At 35.7% G+C, this 25,018-nt stretch overlaps 1 protein-coding gene across 1 annotated transcript; it reads left to right on the top strand.

Annotated features, from left to right (window-relative positions):
- Positions 1-14,905: 14,905 nt before the first annotated feature.
- On the top strand, positions 14,906-24,820 carry LOC132118199 (carboxy-terminal domain RNA polymerase II polypeptide A small phosphatase 2-like). The gene is made up of 7 exons (XM_059527864.1): positions 14,906-15,531; positions 20,035-20,186; positions 20,627-20,728; positions 20,944-21,000; positions 21,543-21,635; positions 21,797-21,982; positions 23,538-24,820. The coding sequence occupies exons 1-7, from the start codon at positions 15,471-15,473 to the stop codon at positions 23,661-23,663; spliced, it is 777 nt and encodes a 258-aa protein (XP_059383847.1). The 5' UTR covers positions 14,906-15,470; the 3' UTR covers positions 23,664-24,820.
- Positions 24,821-25,018: the final 198 nt, after the last annotated feature.

The raw sequence follows: 25,018 nt of genomic DNA, 5'->3' as shown, positions 1-25,018 counted from the left end.
ATATATACACATTTTGGGTTGGTTGCTTTTGACAGGGTTTGAGCTTCCTGAAATGTGTTCTTTCCAAAGAGGACGAGCCAGCAAAAGGATTTAGGAATTAAAATAATAATAATTAAAAAGGATTAAAAATAATTTTGTGAAAACTGTCACATATTGTAACTAGACTATACATAGCACTTCTATTTGAGATCTCATCATTAAATGCAGTGGAAAAAGTCTAGTTTAGAAATCATATTAACTGAGAGTTCATGGGATAATTAATCCGTCCAGTTGTGACCTATTTTCACATTGAAGCATTTTTAAGAAGCCCATTATGTCATAATTGTATATAGCTTGTATATTATTATTTTATTACTTTTAAGAATTCAGTTCACCCTGTTACCTCAGCGGCCTCCTTTAGTCAAATGTAAGTTAGTATAATAGAGCATCTTACACTGAAGTTTCTCCATTTACATCTGTATTGTAAAAAGTCATTCAAATTGAGTTAATTTAAACATAAGAGAAATGATTTGAGAGGAATTATATTATTAGGAACTATTAATTACCCTTTTGAAATAACTATTAAAAATGGAAGGACTGATACATTCTGTATTTGAGAATAAAGTTTTATTAAAATACACATTTGCCTCATTAAATTAGGCATGAAATTAGTCCTATTGACTGCGTGTATATAATTGAGTTTTGGTGGTTATCATTTTTGAGCATGCTTTGGTAATAGCTTAATATAAACATTTTATTTTGCTATGAATTATTATTAACTGGCTTTCTGGATTTTGTTATTAAATTCTATTGTGTGTTTATTGGATGTTAAAATATGAGCTGCTAATGTGTTCCATCCTGTGGAAATTAAAGTAACTGCTTAAAGAAAAAGAAAAAAACACTGTGTGATGTTAAATGCCGTTTCATTATATTGAAATTATATAATACACATTATAATATACAAACCTGATTCCAAAAAAGTTGGGACACTGTACAAATTGTGAATAAAAACAGAATGCAATGATGTGGAAGTTTCTAATGTCAATAGTTTATTCAGAATACAACATAGATGACATATCAAATGTTTAAACTGAGAGAATGTATCATTTTAAATGGAAAAATAAGTTGATTTTAAATTTCATGGCATCAACACATCTAAAAAAAAGTTGGGACAAGGCCATGTTTACCACTATGTGGCGTCCCCTCTTCTTTTTATAACAGTCTGCAAACGTCTGGGGACTGAGGAGACAAGTTGATCAAGTTTAGGAATAGGAATGTTGTCCCATTCTTGTCTAATACAGGCTTTTAGTTGCTCAACTGTCTTAGGTCTTCTTGGTCACATCTTCTTTATGATGCACCAAATGTTTTCTATGGGTGAACGATCTGGACTGCAGGCTGGCCTTTTCAGTACCCGGTTCACGCAGCCATGATGTTGTAATTGATGCAGTATGTGGTCTGGCATTGTCATGTTGGAAAATGCAAGGTCTTCCCTGAAATTAACGACGTCTAGATGGGAGCATATGTTATTCTAGAACTTGGATATACCTTTCAGCATTGATGGTGCTTTTCCAGATGTGTAAGCTGCCCAGGCCACACGCACTCATGCAACCCCATACCATCAGAGATGCAGGTTTCTGAACTGAGCGCTGATAACAACTTGGGTTGTCCTTGTCCTCTTTAGTCCGGATGACATGGGGTCCCAGTCTTCCAAAAAGAACTTCAAATTTTGTTTAGTCTGACCAGAGAACAGTTTTTCAATTTGCCACGGTCCATTTTAAATGAGCCTTGGCCCAGAGAAAATACCTGCGCTTCTGGATCATGTTTAGATATGGCTTTTGACCTATAGAGTTTTAGCCAGCAACGGTAAATGGCACGGTGGATTGTGTTCACTGACAATGTTTTCTGGAAGTATTCCTGAGACCATGTTGTGATTTCCAGTACAGTAGCTTTCCTGTATGTGATGCAGTGCCGTCTAACGGCTTGAAGATCACGGGCATCCAGTATGGTTTTCCGGCCTTGATCCTTACACACAGAGATTGTTGAGCATTGTATAACTGTGAATATCAATGACTATTATTAAGATAAATTGATTGCTATGTTTTGACTTAAAACGCCTTTTAAATGACTAAATATACATATTGAAAACACATAAAACTGCTCATAGAACTACTTTGTAAATCCTTACTCGATACATTTTCTACTATTTTTCACTTTTTCCCTTTTTTCAGTTTTTAGTGTAACCACAAGGAGGCAATAAAGCGTCAAAAATCATAGACTGCTGGTATGAGCATGATATGAGCCTCTGAACGCTAAGACCCTAATAAATATTATTACATGTTCAACACATATGCCTTGCAAAATCCAGTTTACCTCCAGCTATTATTTGTGTTCACCTTAAAATTTATGCACAGCAGCAAGAATTTGTGCAAGCTTGACACATTGCATGTCATTTCCACTCTCAATGCATCTACTGAGCATCCAGCTGGCAGTCTTTAAATTATTAAATGAAGTAAGATTCTCTTTTCTGTCCAATAAATAAAACCGTCCCAAATGCTGAAGTTCTAGCAGAGCCCTACTATAGGGTGTGGCATTGTGAAAGAGCAGACAGACGAGTTTCAAGTACTGTGCTGGTAGAGAGAGAGAGAGAGAGAGAGAGAGAGAGGCTTTTTTTCACTGCTAGAGACTGTTATGTAAGGAGGCAGAGTCTTTCCACCTCCCCTCTCTGTTTTTGTTTTTCTCAATGAGCCAGGCTCTCCCTGACGCAGGCCCCTGCGCCTGTCCACTAGGCCCCTTTCCTGGAAACAGCGCCTGGCAGGGGCCACTCAGGGGCAGGTTTTGGGGAGAGAGAGAGAGTGATTGTGGGAGGGGGTCTCCTTCCCCTTCCTGCAAATCACATGGCTCCAGACTTGAGTCTGAGCCTTACAGAAACCTCAGATTTGGTCAATCTGGGCACAGCTCTTGATGAGCATATGTGTTTGGGTCATTGAGTGCATGGACCATAAGTCACGGAGGGTGGGGGACTCTAGGCAGGATTAAGTAGCTTATATCCTGTTCATTGATTATTGATATGTACAAAGAGCCTGAAAACTGAATGAATCCTGAAAAATCCCATGTTCATATGTTGCAATTCGATAGACTGGTTTATGTGCATCTTTAAAATAAATATATTTAATTTACAATTATTATATTTAATGCAAGAGAAGTGTTATTACATTTACCTGTATTATTAGTTCTTTATATTATTATACTAAAATTGAATAGAAAAATTTTATTCTATTAGATTTATAAATTTTTGTTTTAAATAATTAACATTTTGTAATGTTTTTGAAAAAGGTCTCTAATGCTCACCAAGAATGGATTTATTTGGTCAAAAATACAGTAGAAATAGTAATACTGTGAACTATTATTACAATATTACAAACAACTGTTTCCCATTTTTAATCTTTTAAAATGTCATTTATTCCTGGTAAAGCTTAATTACTTCATTACTCCAGTATTCAGTGTCACATGACCCTTCAGAAATGATTTAATGCTTAATTATTGTCAATTATTACTGGTGCTCAGTTATTAAATGTTCTTATTATTAATGTTAAAAACATGTTTATTTCTACTTAACATGTTTGTCGAAAACATGAATTTTTTTCAAGATTCTTTGTTACATAGAAAGTAAACTGTAAGTAAAAAAATATATATTTTATTTATTAATATTACAATACTTCAAACTTTTTACTAGTATATCATGGCTTTTTTCAGCATTTAAATTATAAGAAATGTTTCTTTAGCATCAAATAAGCATATCAGAATAATTTCTGAATGATCATATGACACTGTAGACTGAAGAAATGGATGCTGCAATTCAGCTTCATCGTCATAAATACATTTTTTAAATAAGATTAACTGTTTTTTTTTCTTCAGTATTTTAGATAAAATAAATGCTGTCTTTGTGAGCATAACAAACTTCTTTCAAAAAAACGACTTCCAGCTTTTGAATGGTAGAGTATATATTTATAATAAACTGAAAACATCAGGGCCCGTATTCATAAAAAATCTTGTGATAGTGCTCCTAGCAACAAAATTCTTAGAAAATTATTTGAAATGTGGATGTTTCCACCTAAAATTAAAGAAAAGATCCTAGTAAAGAAAAAATAATTTCAGAACCCTTAAAAGAGGTTTTGAGGACCTAGATTGTTAGGAGTATGGACGAGACTTTAAGAGTTTTAAGAGTTTCTTTAGCCGTGTAGAAAATGGACGAAACATGAAGAGGAAGAAATGTGTTGCACAATGCATGACAGTGAGTTAATAAGACGCTACACATTAGATCGTGCAGGGATCATGTTTGTGACTAATTTTATTAGAGACACGCTAACATCTCCAACATCGTGCAGGAATGCCATAGTGCAGGAAATGAAAGTAATCACTACATTAACTACAGGTCCATTAACATATTTGGCAACTGGATAAATGCATGCAGCAGTGATGATTTGGTTCTGTCACAACCTTCTATAAGCAAGTGACCACACAAACAATTACCTTATTGTGTCACTCTTCATTTCCTTTCAAATATGTTAAATATGACATTTATAGCACAGTAAATAAAAAAATTATGAATATATATATAATGTGTGTGTGGGTGTGGGTGAGAGAGAGAGAGAGAGAGAGAGAGAGAGAGAGAGAGAGAGAGAGAGAACGTAAGAGTATGGTAAAACAGGAAAATTTTCAAAGTAAAGGCTTATAATAGTCCCTACATTTAAAAGTGATCTTTTATTTCCTTCTTGGACAAGCAACCAATCACAATCTGCAAAAGACTGTTTCATACCTAGCAACAGCCATGCCTCCTCACTAAGATAAAAGTTTTTGTCTTTTCATCGCTCAGAGTTGCTCCCAGATTGATCCCGAATCGCTGTTAAGCTTAGACTCCTACATAGAAATGGTTAAGCTAAATTAGGATTTTTCATAGAGGAATTTTAGAAGCATTAAGAATACGGCCCCTGATTAGTATGTTGAAGAGCTCGATAGTTTTCTTGTTTGCTTGTCTAGAAATGTACACCACAGATACTGTACTTGAGTTTTAAGGAACAGGTTCTAATTTCGCTCCCCCCTTTTTCTAGGCACCAATCCAGAACTGTAACCTTAAAACACAGCAATTAGGTTGCCCTTTTGGGTTAGGGCAGGTTCTAGGATTACTATTTGGGTTTAATTAACTTTTTGGAGCCAGATACAACTCCACGACGGTATCTACAGATTTACAAAGGGAATCTACCTGGCTCAAAAAGATATTTGAGAGGAAAGTTGATAAAGTAATTGTCCACCCAGAAAAGTTACATTTGCTCACCCTAAGGCCATCCAAGATGTAGATGAGTTTGTTTCTTCATTGGAACAGATTTGGGAAAAAAATTAGCATTACATCACTTGCTCACCAACGGATCCTCTGCAGTGAATGGATGCAGAATGAGAGTTCAAACAGCTAATTAAAAACACCACAATAATATTAATCCACACTATCTTTTACCTTTAACCCAAATAAGAGCCAATAACAATGCTTGATCCAGTAAAAAAGTCTATCCCCTGTTGTCCTCCCTATCAAAATCCACCAATACATTTGTAAATTTTGTTTTAAGTTTTCACTTGTAAACAATGCTTGACCTGTGCATATTTCTCTCTTGATTATCAGCTGTTTGGTGTCTTATTCTGACTGCACCCATTCACTGCGGATGATCCATTGGTGAGCAAGTGAAGTAATGTTACATTTTTCCAAATCTGTTATGATGAAGAAACAAACTCATCTACATCTCGGATGAGCTGAGTGTGAGTACCTTTTCAACAAACTTTTATATGTTTGGGTGAACTATTCCTTTAAGAGCCAAATGTTGAGTCTTTGAACACACTTTTGCTCATATTTATTGTTTTAGATTTCAATGGTAAGAAAGGAAATGGGTAATGGAAATATATTTATGCTTTTTTATTCAAAAAAATACTTTAATCATTAGAATTTAATTGTGAAAAGCCTCCATAAATGCTTTTTATGATTACCTGCACCTTGAGTGGCTGTCTTTTTACACCAGCTTCTTTACTGTAACTATTATTTCAATATTAAATCATTTTACAGAGAGCTCTCAGCTCGACTTGTGTAAATCAAGTTAAAGCTTCATTAACAATGCCTTTTTATCTCTTCAGTTTTGACCTCTATGAAATTTTTAGTCAACAGGACAAACACGGGGCACTGTATACAGCAAAGAAGAGTTGTTACAAGTTTCTGTAACTAAAGCTTTGGTAACACTTTGGTTTATAGGGGCCAGTTCTAACTATTAACTTATTAGCATGCTCACTGGCATGCATACTAGCATATTGGCTGTTTATTAACACTTATAAAGCACATATTGATGCCTTATTCTGCATGACCATATTTAGATCCCTTATAAACTTAACTCAGCAATTCAGCAACTATTAATAAAAATAAGCAGCGAATTAGGATTTTAAGTAAAAATTGTAGTTAATAGTTATATACCAATGAGTCCCCAAACTAAAGTGTGACCAAAGCTTTCATTTACACTGGGCAAAAAATTTTAGTTACTAACAAAAAAATGTTACTATTTATGAAGCAGAATTTATTATTTTACCACAAAAGCATATTTTAATTTTTTTATTATTTTTTACTTCTTTGAAATAGTATGGTTTGATATTGTTTGATTGTGATTCCATTGCTTTCCGCTGCAGAGTTGCAAAAAAAAGAAAAGAAAAAAAGGCAGAACATGTTTTGGAGTTTTCCCACTTACACTTATTTTTGTCACATATCTGACATCTGCACAACTTCCACATTTCTAAAACTAGGAATGTAAACAGAGGCACCATTCTTGTTTATGTATTGGTTTTGTGGTATAGAATTGGTCCCATTTGGGAATAGTCAGAAATAGATCTCCAACATAGGAGTTCTGGGCAGAACTGAGACCTCAGACTAATAAAAACTATGCTTGTTATCATTTTATCACTTACATTTACCATTCCTTTAATTTAAAAAAATGGATAGAAAAACAGAATATAGAAAAATAGAATGAAGGAGCACAGCTTTCAATTCTCATATTTTTGTAAACAAATTGGATGTTATAGAATAATTCATTAAATCGTTCAGTGATTAAATTAACACCTACCTGGGTTTTGGAAGGCATTATACAGGGCAATTACGTTTTTATAATTCAGAAATTATGCTGTTTCATATCATGACATGAAATATTATCAAAGCAAACTAGTTCTTATAACATGATCTGTGAAGTTTGATTATTTTGTTAATTTTTATTTATGTTAAATTTAATGACCTATTTAATGATTTGATTTTAGTAAATATCATACTCCAAAAAAATTCATGTTGGAATTTACATTACATTTGCATTAATTTGAGCAAATTAAATGGGTCCATGTAACGCTTTGCAGTGCTTTGTTCAATTTGCACCATCAAAATTAACAAAATGAAAAATTGGCTTCAAACTTTCATTTTCCATTTCTTTGGAATAATTCAAAAATGGATAATTGTTTCTCAGTTTAATTTTCAATTCTACAATCTTGGGTTGTTGCGTCTGAGTCTGATTTTTGAACAAACATAAAAAATGACTCATTGCTCTGATTTTCCATTTCTCTGTTTTGCTCGCGGTTGGACCGTACCAGTTCCACCGGGGGGTGGGGGTCAGGGTATATTCTGGCAAACCGTTTACCAATCACGTTTCGCAATCGGCAAAGCAATCTGTGGTACACGCCTCTACCAACACTCGATGGGTGACTAGCGAAGCACATTAGCTCAATGCAGTTAAAGTAGCAAGTTTATATATATATATTAGATTGCCCATGCCCAATCTAAATATTAGTAACATTTCTGAATAATAATTTAGCCGTCAATAAGATGACCCACATGATGACCTTTCACCTGACGACGACGACCCATAGACTGTATAAAAACCATAAAAACATGGACGTAGTGACCGTGACGTCACCCGTAGACTCCTGAAGTGTGTTTTTGAAGCCTAAAGTGTGTAGAACGGAAGTAACTTTTTCGAAGCCCAATTTTAAACTTTTTTGTGTTGATTTAAAATTATTTTATGACTCTTTGTTTATCAGCTAATAAGAAAGCTGCTAAAACTTCTTTGTTGCTTAAAGAAATTATGGTTTCGTTATAAGTTACTTCCTGAATTTCTGAAGATTTATTATTTATTTGTGTATTCCCAATGTTATTTATTTCTATTTACTTTTATTCATCTTTTGTATTTGTAATGTCTATGAATCTTTTGTGAATAGTTTTTTTTAGTAGACTATCCCTTATCTACTGCCTTGCTTTACTCTTGAGTGTATTGTATTATTTTTTACTTTATTGTTTTATTTTTTTGTGCTTGATACTGTATCCCCTGTGCATTTTGTTAAATAAAAAAATAAAAATAAAAAATTAACTCTCCCGGACAATCAAAAATGGGCAAAAAGCATAGAAAGTAAAAGAAATGGACACAGCGACCCCATTGGAACTTAATTGAGACAAGTGAAGCCCATTTTTAGCGATTTTTAGCACTTCCATTTCTGACGCGCAAACTCAAACTAAGCTTGATGATGTCAGCAACCCGTCTGACAGATGTAAATCTTCTAGCAGCTGTGCGTGCAAAAACTGCCATCGTTAATCTTGCAGAGACGGCGAGCTTGAGCGGGGAGTTCTTTGGCGTGAGTGAGCAGGAGTAAGTATTCTGATTAATTATTTTGTATAGTATTTTAAAATGTAACGCCAGGGCTTGTATCTATGGGCTTCTCTCTTGACATCTCCCTGATTGCCTGCGAGCTTCTCCTCCTGTCGGTACGGTAATTTCTCTACTGTGCGACAGAGAGTCAAGTGGTTATGACGCAATCGTTAGCCTATTTTTATCAAAAACTGTTTCTACGGGGCCATAATGTAACATAGAAGGTAATGGACCCCTTTATACATGATCGTGTATCTTTAGAAATAAATAATGGACAACTGAAAAAAGTCTTTAAACGCCTCAGATGTAAAGTTATTCGCTGTCAAAGTGACGCCAAAATGAATGGGAGTCAATGGGATGCTAACGCCAGTGAAGTTCTGCTACAAGATGGCGGCACGCGGCCGACTTCAACTTCCGGTCAACTTCCTTCCCGCCTGGCAAAAAGGCGGGAGCTAGTTGCTGAAGCCACACCCACCTAGCACGACGGCAGTGTCAGCAGCGGCAATCCACCTGTCACTCAAGTGGCTACGCCCTTAATTATGCAGAACTTTAAGTCTTAATATAATTTAAACGGATGAGTTATAAAAAAATTCACCCCCCTCACAGTTGTCATGAAGGGCAAAATTAGATATTTAGACCAAAATCATTTTTTGCACCAGGCTGTAAACGTTTTTTCCTGCTGTAAAGTTGGGCATTTTAACATGGGGAGTCTACTGAAAATATTGGAATAGTATTTTGTTGCACTGCTTCCGTCCATACACCTAGTTATCTATTGTGGTAATTTGCATGTCGTGTCAAAATGTTGTTGGTTTAGAATAGATAAATAACTCTTTTGACTCATGTACGATCATTTTCTTCCAAATACGATAATTTTGAACTTCTGATACGATACTTGGACATTTCCAATCTGGCAACACTGGTTGGCGATCGCGATGACCTCATCCGACCGGGAAGATTAGTCACGCCGCACGCACATTTTTTAATTGCCAGAGAATATTTTCAACACCGCGGAAGCTGGTAAGTGGTGTTTCATTCTCAGCGAAGTGATTTTGATATTTATTTACTTATTATTATTTTACAAGAACGACGTGATGTGAGAACATGCAGATATGTTGTTTAAATTGCGGTGTGTAGCCTGTAGTGTAGAAGTAACGCTAGCGTGCTGTTTGAGGGAGAATCGTTTCACAGGCATCGAGGGCAGAGGCGTCATGCCCATTCAAAGATTTCTGAGACAAGTGGATTTTTAATGCAGCTTCCAAATTCAATGCTAAATTCAAATCCGTGTTCGCTGGCTGGCGCTGAGCCAGAGACAGACGCGTTCGTATAACGCTTCATGATAACCAATCAGAAACGATTCTGTTGCAATTATGAATGAAATGGCCAATCGGAGACGTGCAGAAGAGTCATCACTGAAACGCGGTGTTTTCACTTGCTCGCTGACTGAATTATTTAGCGAATTCTCTCATCAGAAACAACAAAAGTGCAGATGTGCATAATGTAATGTAAAGTGCTTCAGTGATTTTAATGGGAGTTTTTGAGAGTGCCTGAACTCTGGCTAGACTGAATGAAAATGTTCTTTGATAATGTAAATTTTTTTTACTCTCTGTAAAATGAAAGTGTTAAAATGAGTAACTTACAATATTGTTATTAAAATTTACATTAAATGCAAATTCAGTCATATTGAAAATATTTTATGGCATGATATGGCACTTAAGTAAAAAGTCGGGGTATTATGTGTAGATAAAGAGTAACTAAACCCTAAACCAACTTTTTTTAGTTAATGATCTATAAGAATGGGGCTTTATTAGTGCTGTTCATTGATTCGAGTAACTTTTTTGACATTTGAGTATAAAGTGTTTTAATTCTACAATATATGGTGTAAAAACGTGTGAGTGCTGCCCTCTTCAGGTTGAACGGTGGCTACTGCAGTTGGTTTTTCGTATTGGATGTTGCGGTGGCAAGTGACGTAAGCGGTGGCAGGTGACGTAAGCAGTTTCCAGCTCACCACGCCCCTTGGTACGAGCTACCACGCCCTTGGCAGTATAAAACCATCAAAATCACTGTAGTGAGTCAGGAGCTGGAATTGCGAGTATTGGTAACGAGTCAAGGATAGACTATTATAGCATCTATTTAGCATAGCAATTATATAGTTATTTAGATCTTCAAGTTAGCGTAGATTTATCTGTATTTAGTACAGTGGTCAGGATGGTACGGAGGTGTGTTGCTAGTTGTGACAGCACTGCTGGACTGCATAGTTTACCAGCAGACTTTAAAATTAGGAGCCAGTGGTTGCATGCACTTGGGCTGGAAGACCGTGATTTCCTGCCTAGAGCTCGAGTGTGCAAACTGCATTTTACACGGGATTGCTTCTCCAACGCAATGGAGGTGGACATGGGCTTCTCCACACAGCTCGTGATGAAAAGCGACACGGTGAGGGAGTTAAGACCGCAGTTTGAGCCAGCGTCTGGAATTAATATGAATAGACACCTCGACACCCTCCACTTCAGGTGAAAGTGGGGGAGAAAAGTCCTCTACTTCAAATGATCGCTCTGTTGCAAAGCTACTTGCGTCACTACAGTCACTCTCCATTTTAGCGTCTCTGACAGCAGCTGTCAATCAATCCGTCACTGCGGGTCTCAGGTTCACGCCGCACTCGCTCAGCCCCGCCCTCGGTTCGTCCCCTCTATCTCCGCTGTGATCTGCCCACTTTTCAGCATTTTTCAAATATTGCAAGTGGGTGGAGTCAGGCTCTGAGCAGGGGTTTAGTTACACTTTAATGGATTACACTACTTTTCCATATATTGATCAAATAACAATCTATAAAGGTGCAAAACGCGTTTACTTACACGTTTGAGAATCGAGATATTTCCTGATATATTAAGCATGTTTGGAATTGTTTTGAATAAAAAGGAAAAATAAATAAAACATAAGCCTATATCAGTTATACAGTGCTTTCGTAGCATGACTTATACCCCCCAATGTGCCCCCTCAGAAAATCATGAATGCATGACGCCCCTGATCGAGGGGTCTGGTCTTTTTATGTTATTTGACTAAACTATTATTATTATTACAGTATTTATTTATTTTTTAACACGTAGAGTGCCTTAAAAATAATTATCACAACACTGGTAAGGCTTATTCAGATTTTTTTTTCATTCTCTGAATAATCATTATGAAAATAAAAACAATTCAGAAATGAATTAAAATATAATTATATTTTAAATGTGACACAAATATTTTTTTTTCTACAATAGCAACAGTGTTCACGACAGCAAGACCACTTTAGCCTGTAAACTCAATATCTCTCTGGAAATAAATTTACAAATATCAATGTCAATATAAAATGAATAATATACCTGACCTGCCATCAAAGTGCAGTGTCAAGGAGATGAATAACACATGTAGCCTGTCATTTGTTAGAATTGCAAAGGTGTTCAATTTTAGACAACAAGAACTACAACAGTAATAATAATATTAATCACTATATTCCAGTGTATCAGTTGTTTAATGTTTTGTATCAATATTTAAGGTGGACTTATTGATTAGGTGCAAGAGTAGTAGTGATGGTTAAAATAATAGATTAATGCTGAAATAGTAAATTGAGCCTTGTTCCTAGATGGACAGAGAGTGGAAAGTAATAGATCAAATGAGAAGATGGAGATAGAGGAAGAAAAAGAGGGAAATGTAGAGGCACAAGTGACAGAAAGAGAGCAGGTAACAGCAAGCCAGGAGACAGAGGCTGGTGAGAAAGAGGAAAATGTAGAGGCATGAGCGTTTTCTATAGTTTTTACTATAACAGCTGTTCTTAATTATTATGTAGAACAGAGAAGAAAAAGCCATCAGGTTGGGACAATTTAATACATTTCAGTTAGGGCTGGGATAAACGATTATTTTTTAAACGATTAATCTAGCAATTATTTTTTTCGAGGCATCGATTAATCTAATGATTAATTTTTTCAGACCGATTCGATTTCGATTATCTCCCCATTAATTGACTACTAACAATTTATACATGTTGATTTACATATCTGAATTAAAAAAACATGAATTCCTTAACATTGCAATATATGTTTATTGCTCTTAAAATTACAAAATAAAAGACTGACTAAGAATGCATTACTTTGCACTTGTATAGAGATAGCATTCAATAAAACCTTGAAGCCTTGAAAACACATAGCTTACTGAAACAAGCTTACTGAACACATAGGGCCTAGCTTACTGAAAAAAAGTTCTTCTTTCAGATGAAAATAACAACAACTTGATGTCTAGCATTCAATAAAAAAGTTCACCCAAAATACTTGTTTAGAGCAATTGAAAGAATACAGTAACCAATGTAAACTTTAGGGGTTTAAGCTAATACTAATTTTTGGAAAAGTTTATTGATCATTGTTTAATGATTTTGATTAATATGCACAAGGGAGAGAGAGAGAGCAAGAAGCGCTCGTGTTGTCTGAAGACTGTGAGTCCCAGCCCTAATTTCAGTTTCTAATCAGTTTCTAAGTATTTGCAGCGCGTTTCGTTATATGCATGTGTTGTGAAGTATTTGCAGTGTGTTTTGTTTTATGCAAGTGTTATGATGATTTGCAGCGCGTTTCGTTATATGCAAGTGTTGTGATGATTTGCAGCGCGTTTCGGTTTATGCATGTGTTGTGATTGCAGCACGCGTCGTTATATGCATGTGTTGTGATGATTTGCAGCGCGCTTCATTATATGCAAGTGTTGTGATGATTTGCAGCGCGTTTCGTTATATGCATGACGCTTCGTTATATGCATTTGTTGTGATGATTTGCAGCACGCTTCGTTATATGCATGTGTTGTGATGATTTGCAGCGCGTTTCGTTATATGCATGTGTTGTGATGATTTGCAGCGCGCTTCGTTATATGCATGTGTTGTGATGATTTGCAGCGAGTTTCGTTATATGCATGTGTTGTGGTGATTTGCAGCGCGCTTCGTTATATGCATGTGTTGTGATGATTTGCAGCACTTGTGTTGTCAAACTGATGGAAGTGTTTTTTTTTTTAAATTTGCTGGTGTTTTTTCAATTTGCATGTGTTTTCTTAAATTGCAGCGCGTTGAGCTATCTCGGCCACTGTATATATTAGGGCTTGCATAGACAGTAGCATGAACAACGAGTAGTCGAGTAACTCGAGTTTTTTTAAAATAAGAAATCGACTAGCAGAAATCAGTAGTCGTGGAACCCCTAATAAATATATATATATATATATATATATATATATATATATATATATATATATATATATATATATATATATATATATATACAGTACAGACCAAAAGTTTGGACACACCTTCTCATTCAAAGAGTTTTCTTTATTTTCATGACTATGAAAATTGTAGATAAATAAATAATCTTCGTACGGTCCAACCGCGAGCAAAACAGAGAAATGGAAAATCAGAGCAATGAGTCATTTTTTATGTTTGTTCAAAAATCAGACTCGGATGCAACAACCAAAGATTGTAGAATTGAAAATTAAACTGAGAAACAAATATCTTGTTAAGTGTTCCAAAGAAATGGAAAATGAAAGTTTGAAGCCAATGTTTCCTTTTTTTAATTTTGATGGTGCAAATTGAACAAAGCACTGCAAACCGTTACACGGACCATTTAGCACTCAGTAAATAGGCCTATACATAAACGACTTTGAATAATCATTTATATAATTTAAACGAGCTCTAGTTTATTTATTTGTTAATGAACACAATAAAATACCACTTTATGAATCGCTGTCTTATAATTTTCTACTAGTTTTCATGTTTGATTAAATTACCTTTTTTTGGCACAGAATCCACAGGTAACTCGAATTCGGCAATGATAAGACAAACATATATTTTTAATTGATCAATATATAGCCTTGATTAATCCACTTAATCATCATCACAATTACAATGTTGAGGAAGATCAGTAGAAAAATGACTAGGTGGATTAGGTGTGATGCATTTTAAAAACCCGAGATATTTTTCAGATATTTTTCAGATATTATCCGATGTCCCATTATTTATTTCCTTTGCAATTTCCTTATTATTCAATTAGCATTCTGCCACTGCAATTTCGATTTTTAATGCGACCGCTTCCAACTACTGATTCGCGACAAAACCAGCACTGGAATTTTCTCAGTGTGGAGTGTGCAGAACAGAAGAATGCTTCAGCTACTCCCACTTCCTGGAGATCCAATCCGAAACGACCAACTGTCTCAAGGCGCCCCTGTGAGTCCGTCCAAAGCAAAACAATACGCGGAAAAACATAAAATCCGTCAATTATCGCCTAGTTTCGCGTCTTATCTTCTTAAATTTTACTTCTGAGAGAATTGGTCGTGTCTTTTTTAAATTTACTATTTTGGATACAGCCCAGCTACGGGGTTGTTTATCTGTAGTAAGGGGAACTTGAAACCTCCTTGCCCCATGTCCTCGGTTGTTTTTCTTCTTTCGCCTGGATTCTCCATGTTGTTGAAGAAAAAGTGAGGGCTTAACCCAGACCAGAGGGGGCTATGGATAAATATACAAGCGATAAAGTAAACCGAGGCGCGAAGCCTAGAAAATAGCAGATAAGAGAAAACAAAACAAAGTGCCATGCCCCTCCCATGTGGAAGAGAATAGAAGGCGGGAATAAATAAATATCACAATATTTTGTCGCCGTAGGTTTGAGATATTTCTGCGCGAACGGAAATTATTCATTTCAAGCTTCGCTAGCTTTTAATGCCACTAAATGCGGGCCGACTGTGTGTCGTTGGAAAAGGTTGGTTGGACGTTGAGGGCTGTGCGTTTGTTAGATGGAAAGTTCTATCATCACTCAAGTGCAGAGAGACGATTCTCGGTTGTCTTCGAAAAAAGGTAAGTTAGGCAACGCACTGTCACATGCTAAACGGTGATGTTTTAGCGCTGTCAACTCTTTCTTGGTACATATTCTCTGTCTGGCTTTGTCGCGTCGCGCTGTTTCGACTCTCGCGCTTTGACAGTTATTTGTCATATCGGGCTGATTGACATGTCACAGTTGCGAGCGGAATTCGTTAAGTTCAAACCGTTGGAATTTAACGAATTCCTCACCGTACGGCGATATGTAATTCCGCTCAGTTTTGTATGTACGTTATATGGCTTAATAAAGATAAATAAATGTGTAACTTATCTTTCCATGTAACGTTACATGCTTTGCTGTTGCAGTAAGGCATTGTTGAATGTTTACGTAATGTAAACGTACGTAATTTTTCAGACGACGTGTAATGTTAGAAAATGTTGACATGTTTTTCTCTCTTTAATAGATTTTATTCTTCCCTTTATTTGTGCTCCTTAGTGTATATATATTAAGAAAGTATGTATTTTATTTATGTATTATTTATTTCATTATTTATTTTCCGTTCACGCAATAGATGTGATTCTTATGTTCGTTTTAAACATATAACGTTAACCAATCCGACCAAGTTAATTCGGTGCATGTTGTTTCCTCTATAGTCGACGTCGTTTCGTTTTTTGGTTAATGGATAACTTCATTTGAGTGACATGTTGTTTTAACCTTATGCAGATTGTGTTGCAAAAACATTTTCAGTTTAACTGTTACGTTAATCGACATGCCTACACTAGCAGATCTCACACTCGTACAGAAGTAAAACTACACCAAATATTGAGTTGAAACGTCGAAAAACATCGTCTTATGGAGCGCGCAAGGTGCCGCGCTGGAATGCACAACACACCCCTCCGCACACGCCCTCCATCTGCCGCGCGACGCTGCGATCACACGCGCAAACCTTAACGGTTAATCAAGGCCTTATCTAGACGTTTAACAAGTAAAGGCCAAAGTGTTAGGCGGAAAATTACATCGTTACCATTTTGTAATCCCTTACTTTCAACCTGGCGGGCGAGTGTATCTGCTCACTGTTTTGTCGCGCAGTTCGTGCCGTTGTTTATCGTGAGTCTAGTAAATGTGCGCTTATTATAGATCTGACGCAAAAACGATAAAAACACCGGTCGTTCAACTCTGACTGTAGTTCACTGATGTCAATTAGGGTATTATTTCAGATGTTTACGATCTCTGGATTAGTGAATTACGAGCAGCCACAATGTTGGGAAAACAGCCAAGATAAGTCTGCCCAATTTCCTTGAAGACCCCTTGAACTCAGTTTGTACTCACTGGCAGAAAGTGTAAAGTGTGACCTTTTTTGCTTGTTGCTATAAATCCAAAGACTCTCAGAAATTATGGTGTTTGGGTTGTGAATATATGTAAGACAAAAATATTAAAAGGATAAATCAATTTTACCAGTATAGTTTAAAACATAAACTTGGTGTTTATGATGGTTTGAAAATAATTGTATACAATTTTATGCAAATATTCAGATTCAGTAACTCTGAAACTATCAAGTGGTGTAACCCAGTAAAAAGCACTGAAATAGTTTCTTTTCACGTAGCATGTGAGTATATTTTTCAAGGTAAAAGTATAAATTTTAAAATCATAAATATAAAAAATGCTTTAAAAGGTCCAAAATATGTAAATATAACAATACATATATAATGTATTTTTTTTTCTAACCAAATGGCTATAATTCACACTTGTCAGGGTCTAAAAGGGTCCTCTGTTTCGTGACATGACAACAAAATGGCTTCCTGCTTGTTGTTATGCCACAATGACTTTGATTTGTCTGTCAGCAGTGTTTCAAATATTATTAATATTATTTTAAGCAACAACAACACATTTATATCATGTTATTACTTTTACCACCAATTTTTTTGTCAAGAATTTAATCCTAATGAAATTATATTCTTTTTTACATTCTTCTAGACAGCTATACTATGTAGACATTTTTGATCTTAACCTTTACTATAAAATATCAAAATCTTTTTAATTCAGCATCTGAAAATATTATAGAAGCCACATTCAAGTCATTTCTGTATGAACTGAATTTCTTAAAGTGTTTATGAATAATTTTAATAGATCTGTACAAGGCCCCCAAAGCAAATGCCAAGAATGTTTGCAATGTTTATGTAAAGTTTTGTATATCTTCGCTATAGAACCTTGTGGAATTAGATGGAATGAGTTTGTTGAATATATTGGTATTCAAATCAAGCAAGGATTCAACCTTAGAAATGTATAATGTAGACAGTTATGTCTCATTTTGTCATTAGCTGCTGAATATCCGTCGGTATCCAGCTGTGGTTTAGTTTAATGTACATCATAACATCAAAATGCAATTCATAAAGCAATGCTTAGGTTAAATATAAGGATGTTTTTCAACAACTGATACTGAGGCTGATATGTAAAGATAAGGGTGACAGACTGCCGATATAAAGCCAAAATATACAGCACATAATGCAAATTAATGATAGCAAATGACACATACAGAAAATTGCAGTTATATATTAAATATTTGAAAACACAAAATATGCATTCAGGTAGCAGATCATCTGAAAATCATCAAGTAAAAAATATCAGGCGTGTTGATCACTATTAAGTCACCATGCATGCTCTTCAAGAGGTCAGCAAATTTTTAATGGAATGATTTTTTTTATTTTTTATTAGATAAACTATATTGATTTACTTGAATGCATTATAATTGTTTAGGTTAGTGCTCAGAGAGCAATCTGAATGCCTGAAAAATAGCTTCCATGTGTATTGAGAATACGATATGTGTAAAACTGGTTTGAGCAAATCTAAGACATTATGTCTAGGAAAACATTGCTGCTGTTATACCAGTGTTTTCTGATCTTCACCTATTAGATGCAAGCAACATATCTGAGAAAGAAAAATTATATATATATATATATATATATATATATATATATATATGTTACTTTGTCCACTGGTCTAATGACAAATATCAAGACCTTGTTGTTTTCTTAACAGATTTCTTAGACTCCAGTTACACACAATCCCTTGAAACTCAAATCCGTGCTTGCCATTTAATTCGCCTTGGAGATCTTTATTATCTAGGAAAATAGATGACAATTCACTGAGGATGAAATTAGAAGTTTCTTTTATTCAGCAGTTAAACTGTTTTTCGGTAAATTGATTAAAAAGCACACACACACACAATCTCATTGGATTTGTTCTGAGCAGAAGTGTACTAATAGCTAGAAACCCTGACCACTTAAAAGCTTCTAGCAGAACCTTTGACACTCCTTAACAAAACACCCTTTCCAGTCCACTCTAAATGCTCGCAGTATCGCTCCATCCTCATGTGAAAAAAATGTTTCCAAGAAAGTGCATTTGAATTTATAGGAAAAAGAAGTACAAGGAAAATGTATCTGTCTTTTTGTTAAGCAGGGCGTTATCAGCGAGTGTACAGATGGGCAAATACACCACAGAGTAAATGATGCCGAAGGAGGCCATTTTCTCTCATCCTCCCTCCGCTGTACATGCTGCTCGCATGTTACATAAGCTGATTCCTATAGCTACATAAGCTCCCATAGGGAACGAGAGGGGGGAAAGGTGCCTGGGATCAGCCCCTGCTCATCATCACAGTCAATTCCTTTAGCTGAGAAAAAAAAAATTCATTTAGTTGTACTGAAGTTACATCACCATAGCAATAAAAAAAAACTGATTCTAATCATTGCATGGCGCACTTTCATGTTGCGAGAGCTTTTGTGTCCATTTTCTTTCTCTTTGGGAAACAGGCATGTCTGAACAAAATCATGTCTCTCATGCAGATATTTGCAAGCAAAAATATGCAGAAGCCCCCTAAATATGCACGGAGCCCCTCGGTAATGCACAACAAAGCCCGCCACAGATGTCGTGTTACAAAACACAGCTCTTACTTCTGTGGCTACAAGACTTCTAGGTCTCGTTTTTGCCAGACTCTCCTGTGATGAAATGGCGTGTGTGAGTGCCTTAGAGTGTGTGTATGTTTTGCTCTGAAGGTACAGCTGAAATGTGTGGGCTTTCCCGCCCTCTGAGATTATATAACATATACCAGCCGTGGCCAGCAGTCTCATTTAAAACAGATTTTCTGTTTCTTTGCAACGTGTGCCATCTCTGGAGAGGGGCGGCTGAGCATTTGGTCATTTTGATGTTTATAGGCACCGTATTTACTGACGAAAACAAACATTTCATTCCAGTGCTCTGAATTATTTAAGAGCTCTGTCAAGGCTCAGTGGTGCATTTGATGCAAATGTATCTAGCTGACTGCTGAAGTTTCTGTTTGTCATCTATTGGAGACAAAAGTAGTTCACTGAAAATATTAACGCGCTCTGGGTGGGGTTTGACAGTAGCACTTAGTGGGATTCAAGTGGGATTGTTTATAAACCACGCAACATGAGCCTTTTTATGCTGTTTATGCAATATAATTATCAGCGGGACTAATATATGCAAATTATGCATTCGGAAAAAAAACTTTTATTGTGTTCAAACAGATCAGGTGAATAAAAGCTCGCCTCAGAAACCTGGGAGTAGGAATATCTTCAAAAAGCTCATCTGTTGCCTTCGAACTCAAGATGCCCAACTGCCAGCATCACCTACCCATGATGCCTTGCTAGCGCCGGAGGACAATGGGACCATTGCCAAAGTATTATAGTAAACATTAACACTGTCACTTTTTGTTCTAGTTTGTTTTGTATCATTGAAACATGAAACAAACAAAATATTTGAAGGATTAACTAGAAGTAACTGCCAATCGTTAAATTGTCCTTTCGCACATTGTCAAATTGTTTTATTCATAAAAAAATATTACATAAAATTTTATATATAAATAATAACATTATATATTTAAATATTTTACCATTAAGTGTGTGTGTGTCTGTGTGGCTAGAGAAATACTAAATATTTCATATAAAATTATTATAATTATGTATTATAATCTGGATGTGTAAAATTAAATGTAGATGTAAATGTAGTTTAGACAATGAAGGGGTAATGCAATGTTTTATTTTTTGGTTGTTTGACTGAGTTAAAACCTACATGATTAGGAAATAAAAAATATATTTATCCGTTATGTTTTATCTGTAGATACCAGGAGAGTGTCTACTGCCAGCAGTGACCTCTCAGGACCAGGGGAAGATCTGTGTGGTCATAGATCTGGATGAAACACTCGTGCATAGCTCCTTTAAGGTAAACCTAGGTTATTAACACCTGATTGATATTGTAAATTTGTCATTTTAAAAGAGCGTCATACTGTGTAACTAAGAATAGGTGCATATATGAAATATTAGCTTTGCAGTAATTATTGCATGTAAACAACAATTATTTGCATGCAAACCACTGCGTTAATAATAGTTTATCACTCCACTGGTGTTTTTAACCGTATCCACATTGTGTTTTTGTAGCCAATAAGCAATGCAGATTTCATTGTGCCTGTGGAGATTGAGGGGACCACACACCAGGTGAGATCTGATAAATGTTTGTGTATGTGAGAAACAGCAGTCTTGAACTGTGCAGGACTTGGGCCTGAGGAGAGAGGGGAGATGTTAATGTAACATATTTAAAAGTAAATGATGAGCGCCACCTGCTGGACTGATGTGGGAACAACTTTTCAGATTGTGACATCACAGTGCACACCACAAGTTTGCCCATTAATTAATTTTACTCAAAAAAAAAAAAAAAAAAACGCTTACCACTACAACAAGCAGTACAGACAGAATATTTTTAAAACAAGGAGATTGAATTTGCATTAAAACCTTTTCAACTTTTCACAGAAAATCTGCATTTGGCCTCTGCCTGGTTCAAGTAATCCAGGATAGGTTTGTTCCCACTAATACGGCCTATTCTTGATTACTTGTTTCAGGAGGATGCTACGAGCGACAGCACTAGATGAATCCACAGAACATTTTGGGATTTGTCTTATTTACAGAATGTTGCAACTCATTTGAATGGTGAATTATAATCATTAGTCACATAAACAACAACGAACCCATCTGTGTTTTAGGTGTATGTGCTGAAGAGGCCATACGTGGATCAGTTTCTCCAGAGGATGGGAGAAATGTTTGAATGTGTTCTGTTCACTGCCAGCCTTGCTAAGGTATTCAGACATTTATCACCTTTCATTAGGAGCTTTCGGGAAATAGAAATTCCTCACTTAGTGCTGGTCAGTTAGTGTTATAGAGCTATGCTCCTGTAGTCTTCTCCAGTAATAAAGTGTCCTAACTCATCCCTCCTTGTCCTCATTCATGGCTGTGATAGTATGCAGACCCCGTGACTGACCTGCTGGATCAGTGTGGTGTGTTCCGCACACGCCTCTTCCGTGAATCTTGCGTCTTCTATCAAGGCTGCTATGTTAAAGACCTGAGTCGCCTCGGCCGTGAGCTCCACAAAACCCTGATCCTGGACAACTCCCCTGCCTCCTACATCTTCCACCCCGAGAATGCTGTGGGTTTCACTGTCCTGCCGCTATTTAGCTTTTTTGTTAAAGCCTGCCTTCTAGATTCTCCCTCTTGCTATTTAAAGGGTTAGTTCACCCAGAAATGAAAATTCTGTTATTAGTTAGTGCAATGTTATTCCAAACCTGTAAGACCTCTATTCATCTTTGGAACACAAATTAAGCTATTTCTTTATGAAATCCGAGAGCTTTCTGACCCTACATAGGGACGTTCAAGGCACAGAAAGGTATTAAGGACACTGTCAACTCGGTCAATCCGAAAGGTGTGCAGATGCGCTCTCTTCATAAAAGCACTGAGAGATGGCGACATCACAAGGAGGAAACACCAAAATAACAAAACACTTTAAAGATAGACACCCAGATCAAATGAAAGAGTTCAAGCAGGTAAGTTTCATTGTGTTTGTGTGTTTTGCTTTGGTACAGAAAACCATGGATTTTCACTGGTATTGGTACCAAATACTGACATTTTGGTACCGTGACAACACTGAATTCTTCCGTGTCAGTTCAGGACAGACTTCTGACGCAGGAGCTGGCGTTCTGATGTAGAACCAATAAAATTAAGGTTGAACCACTGATTTCACGTGGGCTATTATAACAATGTCCTTCCTTACTACCTTTCTGGGTCTTGAATGTGTCGGTTGCATTGCTGTCCATGCAGTGTTCTTGCATTTCATCAAAAACATCTTAAATTGTGGTTTGAAGATGAACGAAGGTCTTATAGGTTTGGAACCCTTATAGGTCGGGTGAACTATCCCTTTAACAACTGTTTATTTTTGCTGTATTTGACATATATATAGTGGGGTCCAAAAGCATAATATGCAGTATATATACTGCCATTCAAAAGTTTGGTTACTGAATTTTATTTTTTTAAGGAATTAATACTGTTTTGGTCAGCAAGGATACATTGATTGAACTAATCAAAAATGACAGTAAAGACAATGTTAAAAAATATTTGTGGTTCAAATAAATGCTGTTCTTTAAACTTACTGGTTTGTAATGGCTACTGTAAGTTTGGCTTCACCATTACAGGATGTGATGGCAACAATGTAAAAATTAATTAAATAGAAAAGTTATTTGTAATTGTAATAATAGTTGACATTATTAAACATAAAAAGCAGCACGGAGCATTAACATCTTTTTTCAAAACCAAAGAAGTTAAATTTTTGAATGCTGATGTCTTATTATATGTTAAAAAGAAACAAATATATATTATGTTATATATGTAGTTTATCAAATATCATGTGTATATTTACAAATGTTTAAAAGCTGAACATTTGAAATTATATTGACAAATTTTATGTCTTTGATAAAAAAAAAAAAAAAAAAAAAAAAATATATATATATATATATATATATATATATATATATATATATATATATTTATTTTCAGACTATTGGACCCTACAGTATATGTAACAAATTATTGATGTACCACCATGCAAAATGATAAACCCAGTAGATTTAAAATAGTAGATCCCAAAATGACTATATATTACTTTAAGCCAGTAAAGTAGTGGCGTATAATAACCTCTGTGCCTTCAACAGGTTCCTGTACTGTCCTGGTTTGATGATTCTGAGGACACTGAGCTGCTTCACCTCATCCCAGTATTTGAAGAGTTAAGTCAGGCTGATGATGTCTACTGCAGACTCGAGCAACTCAGGGGTGCATAATCCCTACACCACCAGACCAGGACAAACCTCCATGTTGTTGTGCACTGACTGCCAGTCACACGCGAGCGGCTCTTATGACAGGAGACTCCGCCTTCTGACCTGAAAACAAACACAAAAGCTCATAATTCTGCTTCTGGTTTGAGGAACAGGAGCCAGTTTTGTCTCAGTCATCGTGCTTGAATTTTGCAATAACAATTTACAGATTTTATATTCCTTTTTTTACTTTTCTATTTTTAGTTATCAGCATTTTTTTTACATTTAAAATGACATTATTTGGGAGATTAATACAGTTCAGAAAGCAGGTCATTCGTAATCTGCAATTATGTTATACATCTTAACAAATAACGTACATAAAGCACAATAAACTTTCAGGCCAGTCTTTCTATGCAAAGTCCCACCTGAACTCAACCTCTTTAATCTTCCACATGATATTCAATCTTTAAAGAAAAACTAATGTTTCTAATGTATTCCAGATTCGGGCGAAAAATGCCACAGATATACACATCATCTTATCCAACATGCTATGCATACTTATTCCATAAATGCAAATGTGACACCTAGCACTCATTCATCCTTGTTTCTGATCAGTCTTACTACTTTACATAAGGCCTTGTTTAAACTGAAGTTTTTTTTACTGTTGTTGAGGTGTGTAAACATGACATTTCTTAAAAAATTATAAATACTTTAACACTGTTTTATGTGAATTACAACTACATGCTTATCTTGACACTTCCTGTATTCAATCTTAAAGTGGCCTTATGTCTGCTTCAAGTGTATATGATGGGGTTTTATGATACGCGAGGCGCAGAATTAACACCACAGAGTGAACCAAAGAGATTTATCTTGTTCAGTAATTGTCTTTCTGTCTGCTGTATTTATGCAGACAATTACTTGTACTGTCATCTATGTGTATATTTGGTTGAACTTGAACTGTCCATCTTGTGTGGACCACACACTCCACCTCTGTACTTCATCTTATTTAAACATGATCATGTTTTTATATTATAAGTTGTCTTTACTGTAGCACAAATATTCAAAATGGCCATGTTTTATATAAAAAGGGCAGATTAATGTCTTTTGTTTAAAGAAATGCTGATCTGTGTTGCCTCGTTTTTGACTTTTGTATTTGCAACAATAAATTTTTCTGTGGAACATTATGTAAATGTTCTCTACGTATTGTCTTATTGAGCCACTGTGGTCAGCTATTATTGATGATAGTAATGACCTTTCACATAGCTGCACATAATTCAAACAGCATGTACATAGCGGTCAAATTCAAGACATATTCACTTCTGAATGATCAAACACCACAAAACAACCATTAGAATTCTTTGGCCTAAAATATTTATTTTGCG

The sequence above is a fragment of the Carassius carassius genome, chromosome 37, assembly GCF_963082965.1.
Source record: "Carassius carassius chromosome 37, fCarCar2.1, whole genome shotgun sequence".
In the NCBI taxonomy this organism is placed as follows: Eukaryota; Metazoa; Chordata; class Actinopteri; order Cypriniformes; family Cyprinidae; genus Carassius; species Carassius carassius.
The sequence above is the reverse complement of the archived record's forward strand: the minus strand, read 5'-3'. Positions and strand labels throughout refer to the sequence as shown.

Excerpts from the sequence above, each read along its gene's own strand:
- LOC132118199 (XM_059527864.1), top strand. The coding sequence starts at position 15,471 with ATGGAAAGTTCTATCATCACTCAAGTGCAGAGAGACGATTCTCGGTTG. Across the intron at positions 20,187-20,626 it reads ACAATGGGACCATTGCCAAA|ATACCAGGAGAGTGTCTACT; the intron begins GTATTATAGTAA and ends TTTTATCTGTAG. Across the intron at positions 21,983-23,537 it reads TCTTCCACCCCGAGAATGCT|GTTCCTGTACTGTCCTGGTT; the intron begins GTGGGTTTCACT and ends TGCCTTCAACAG.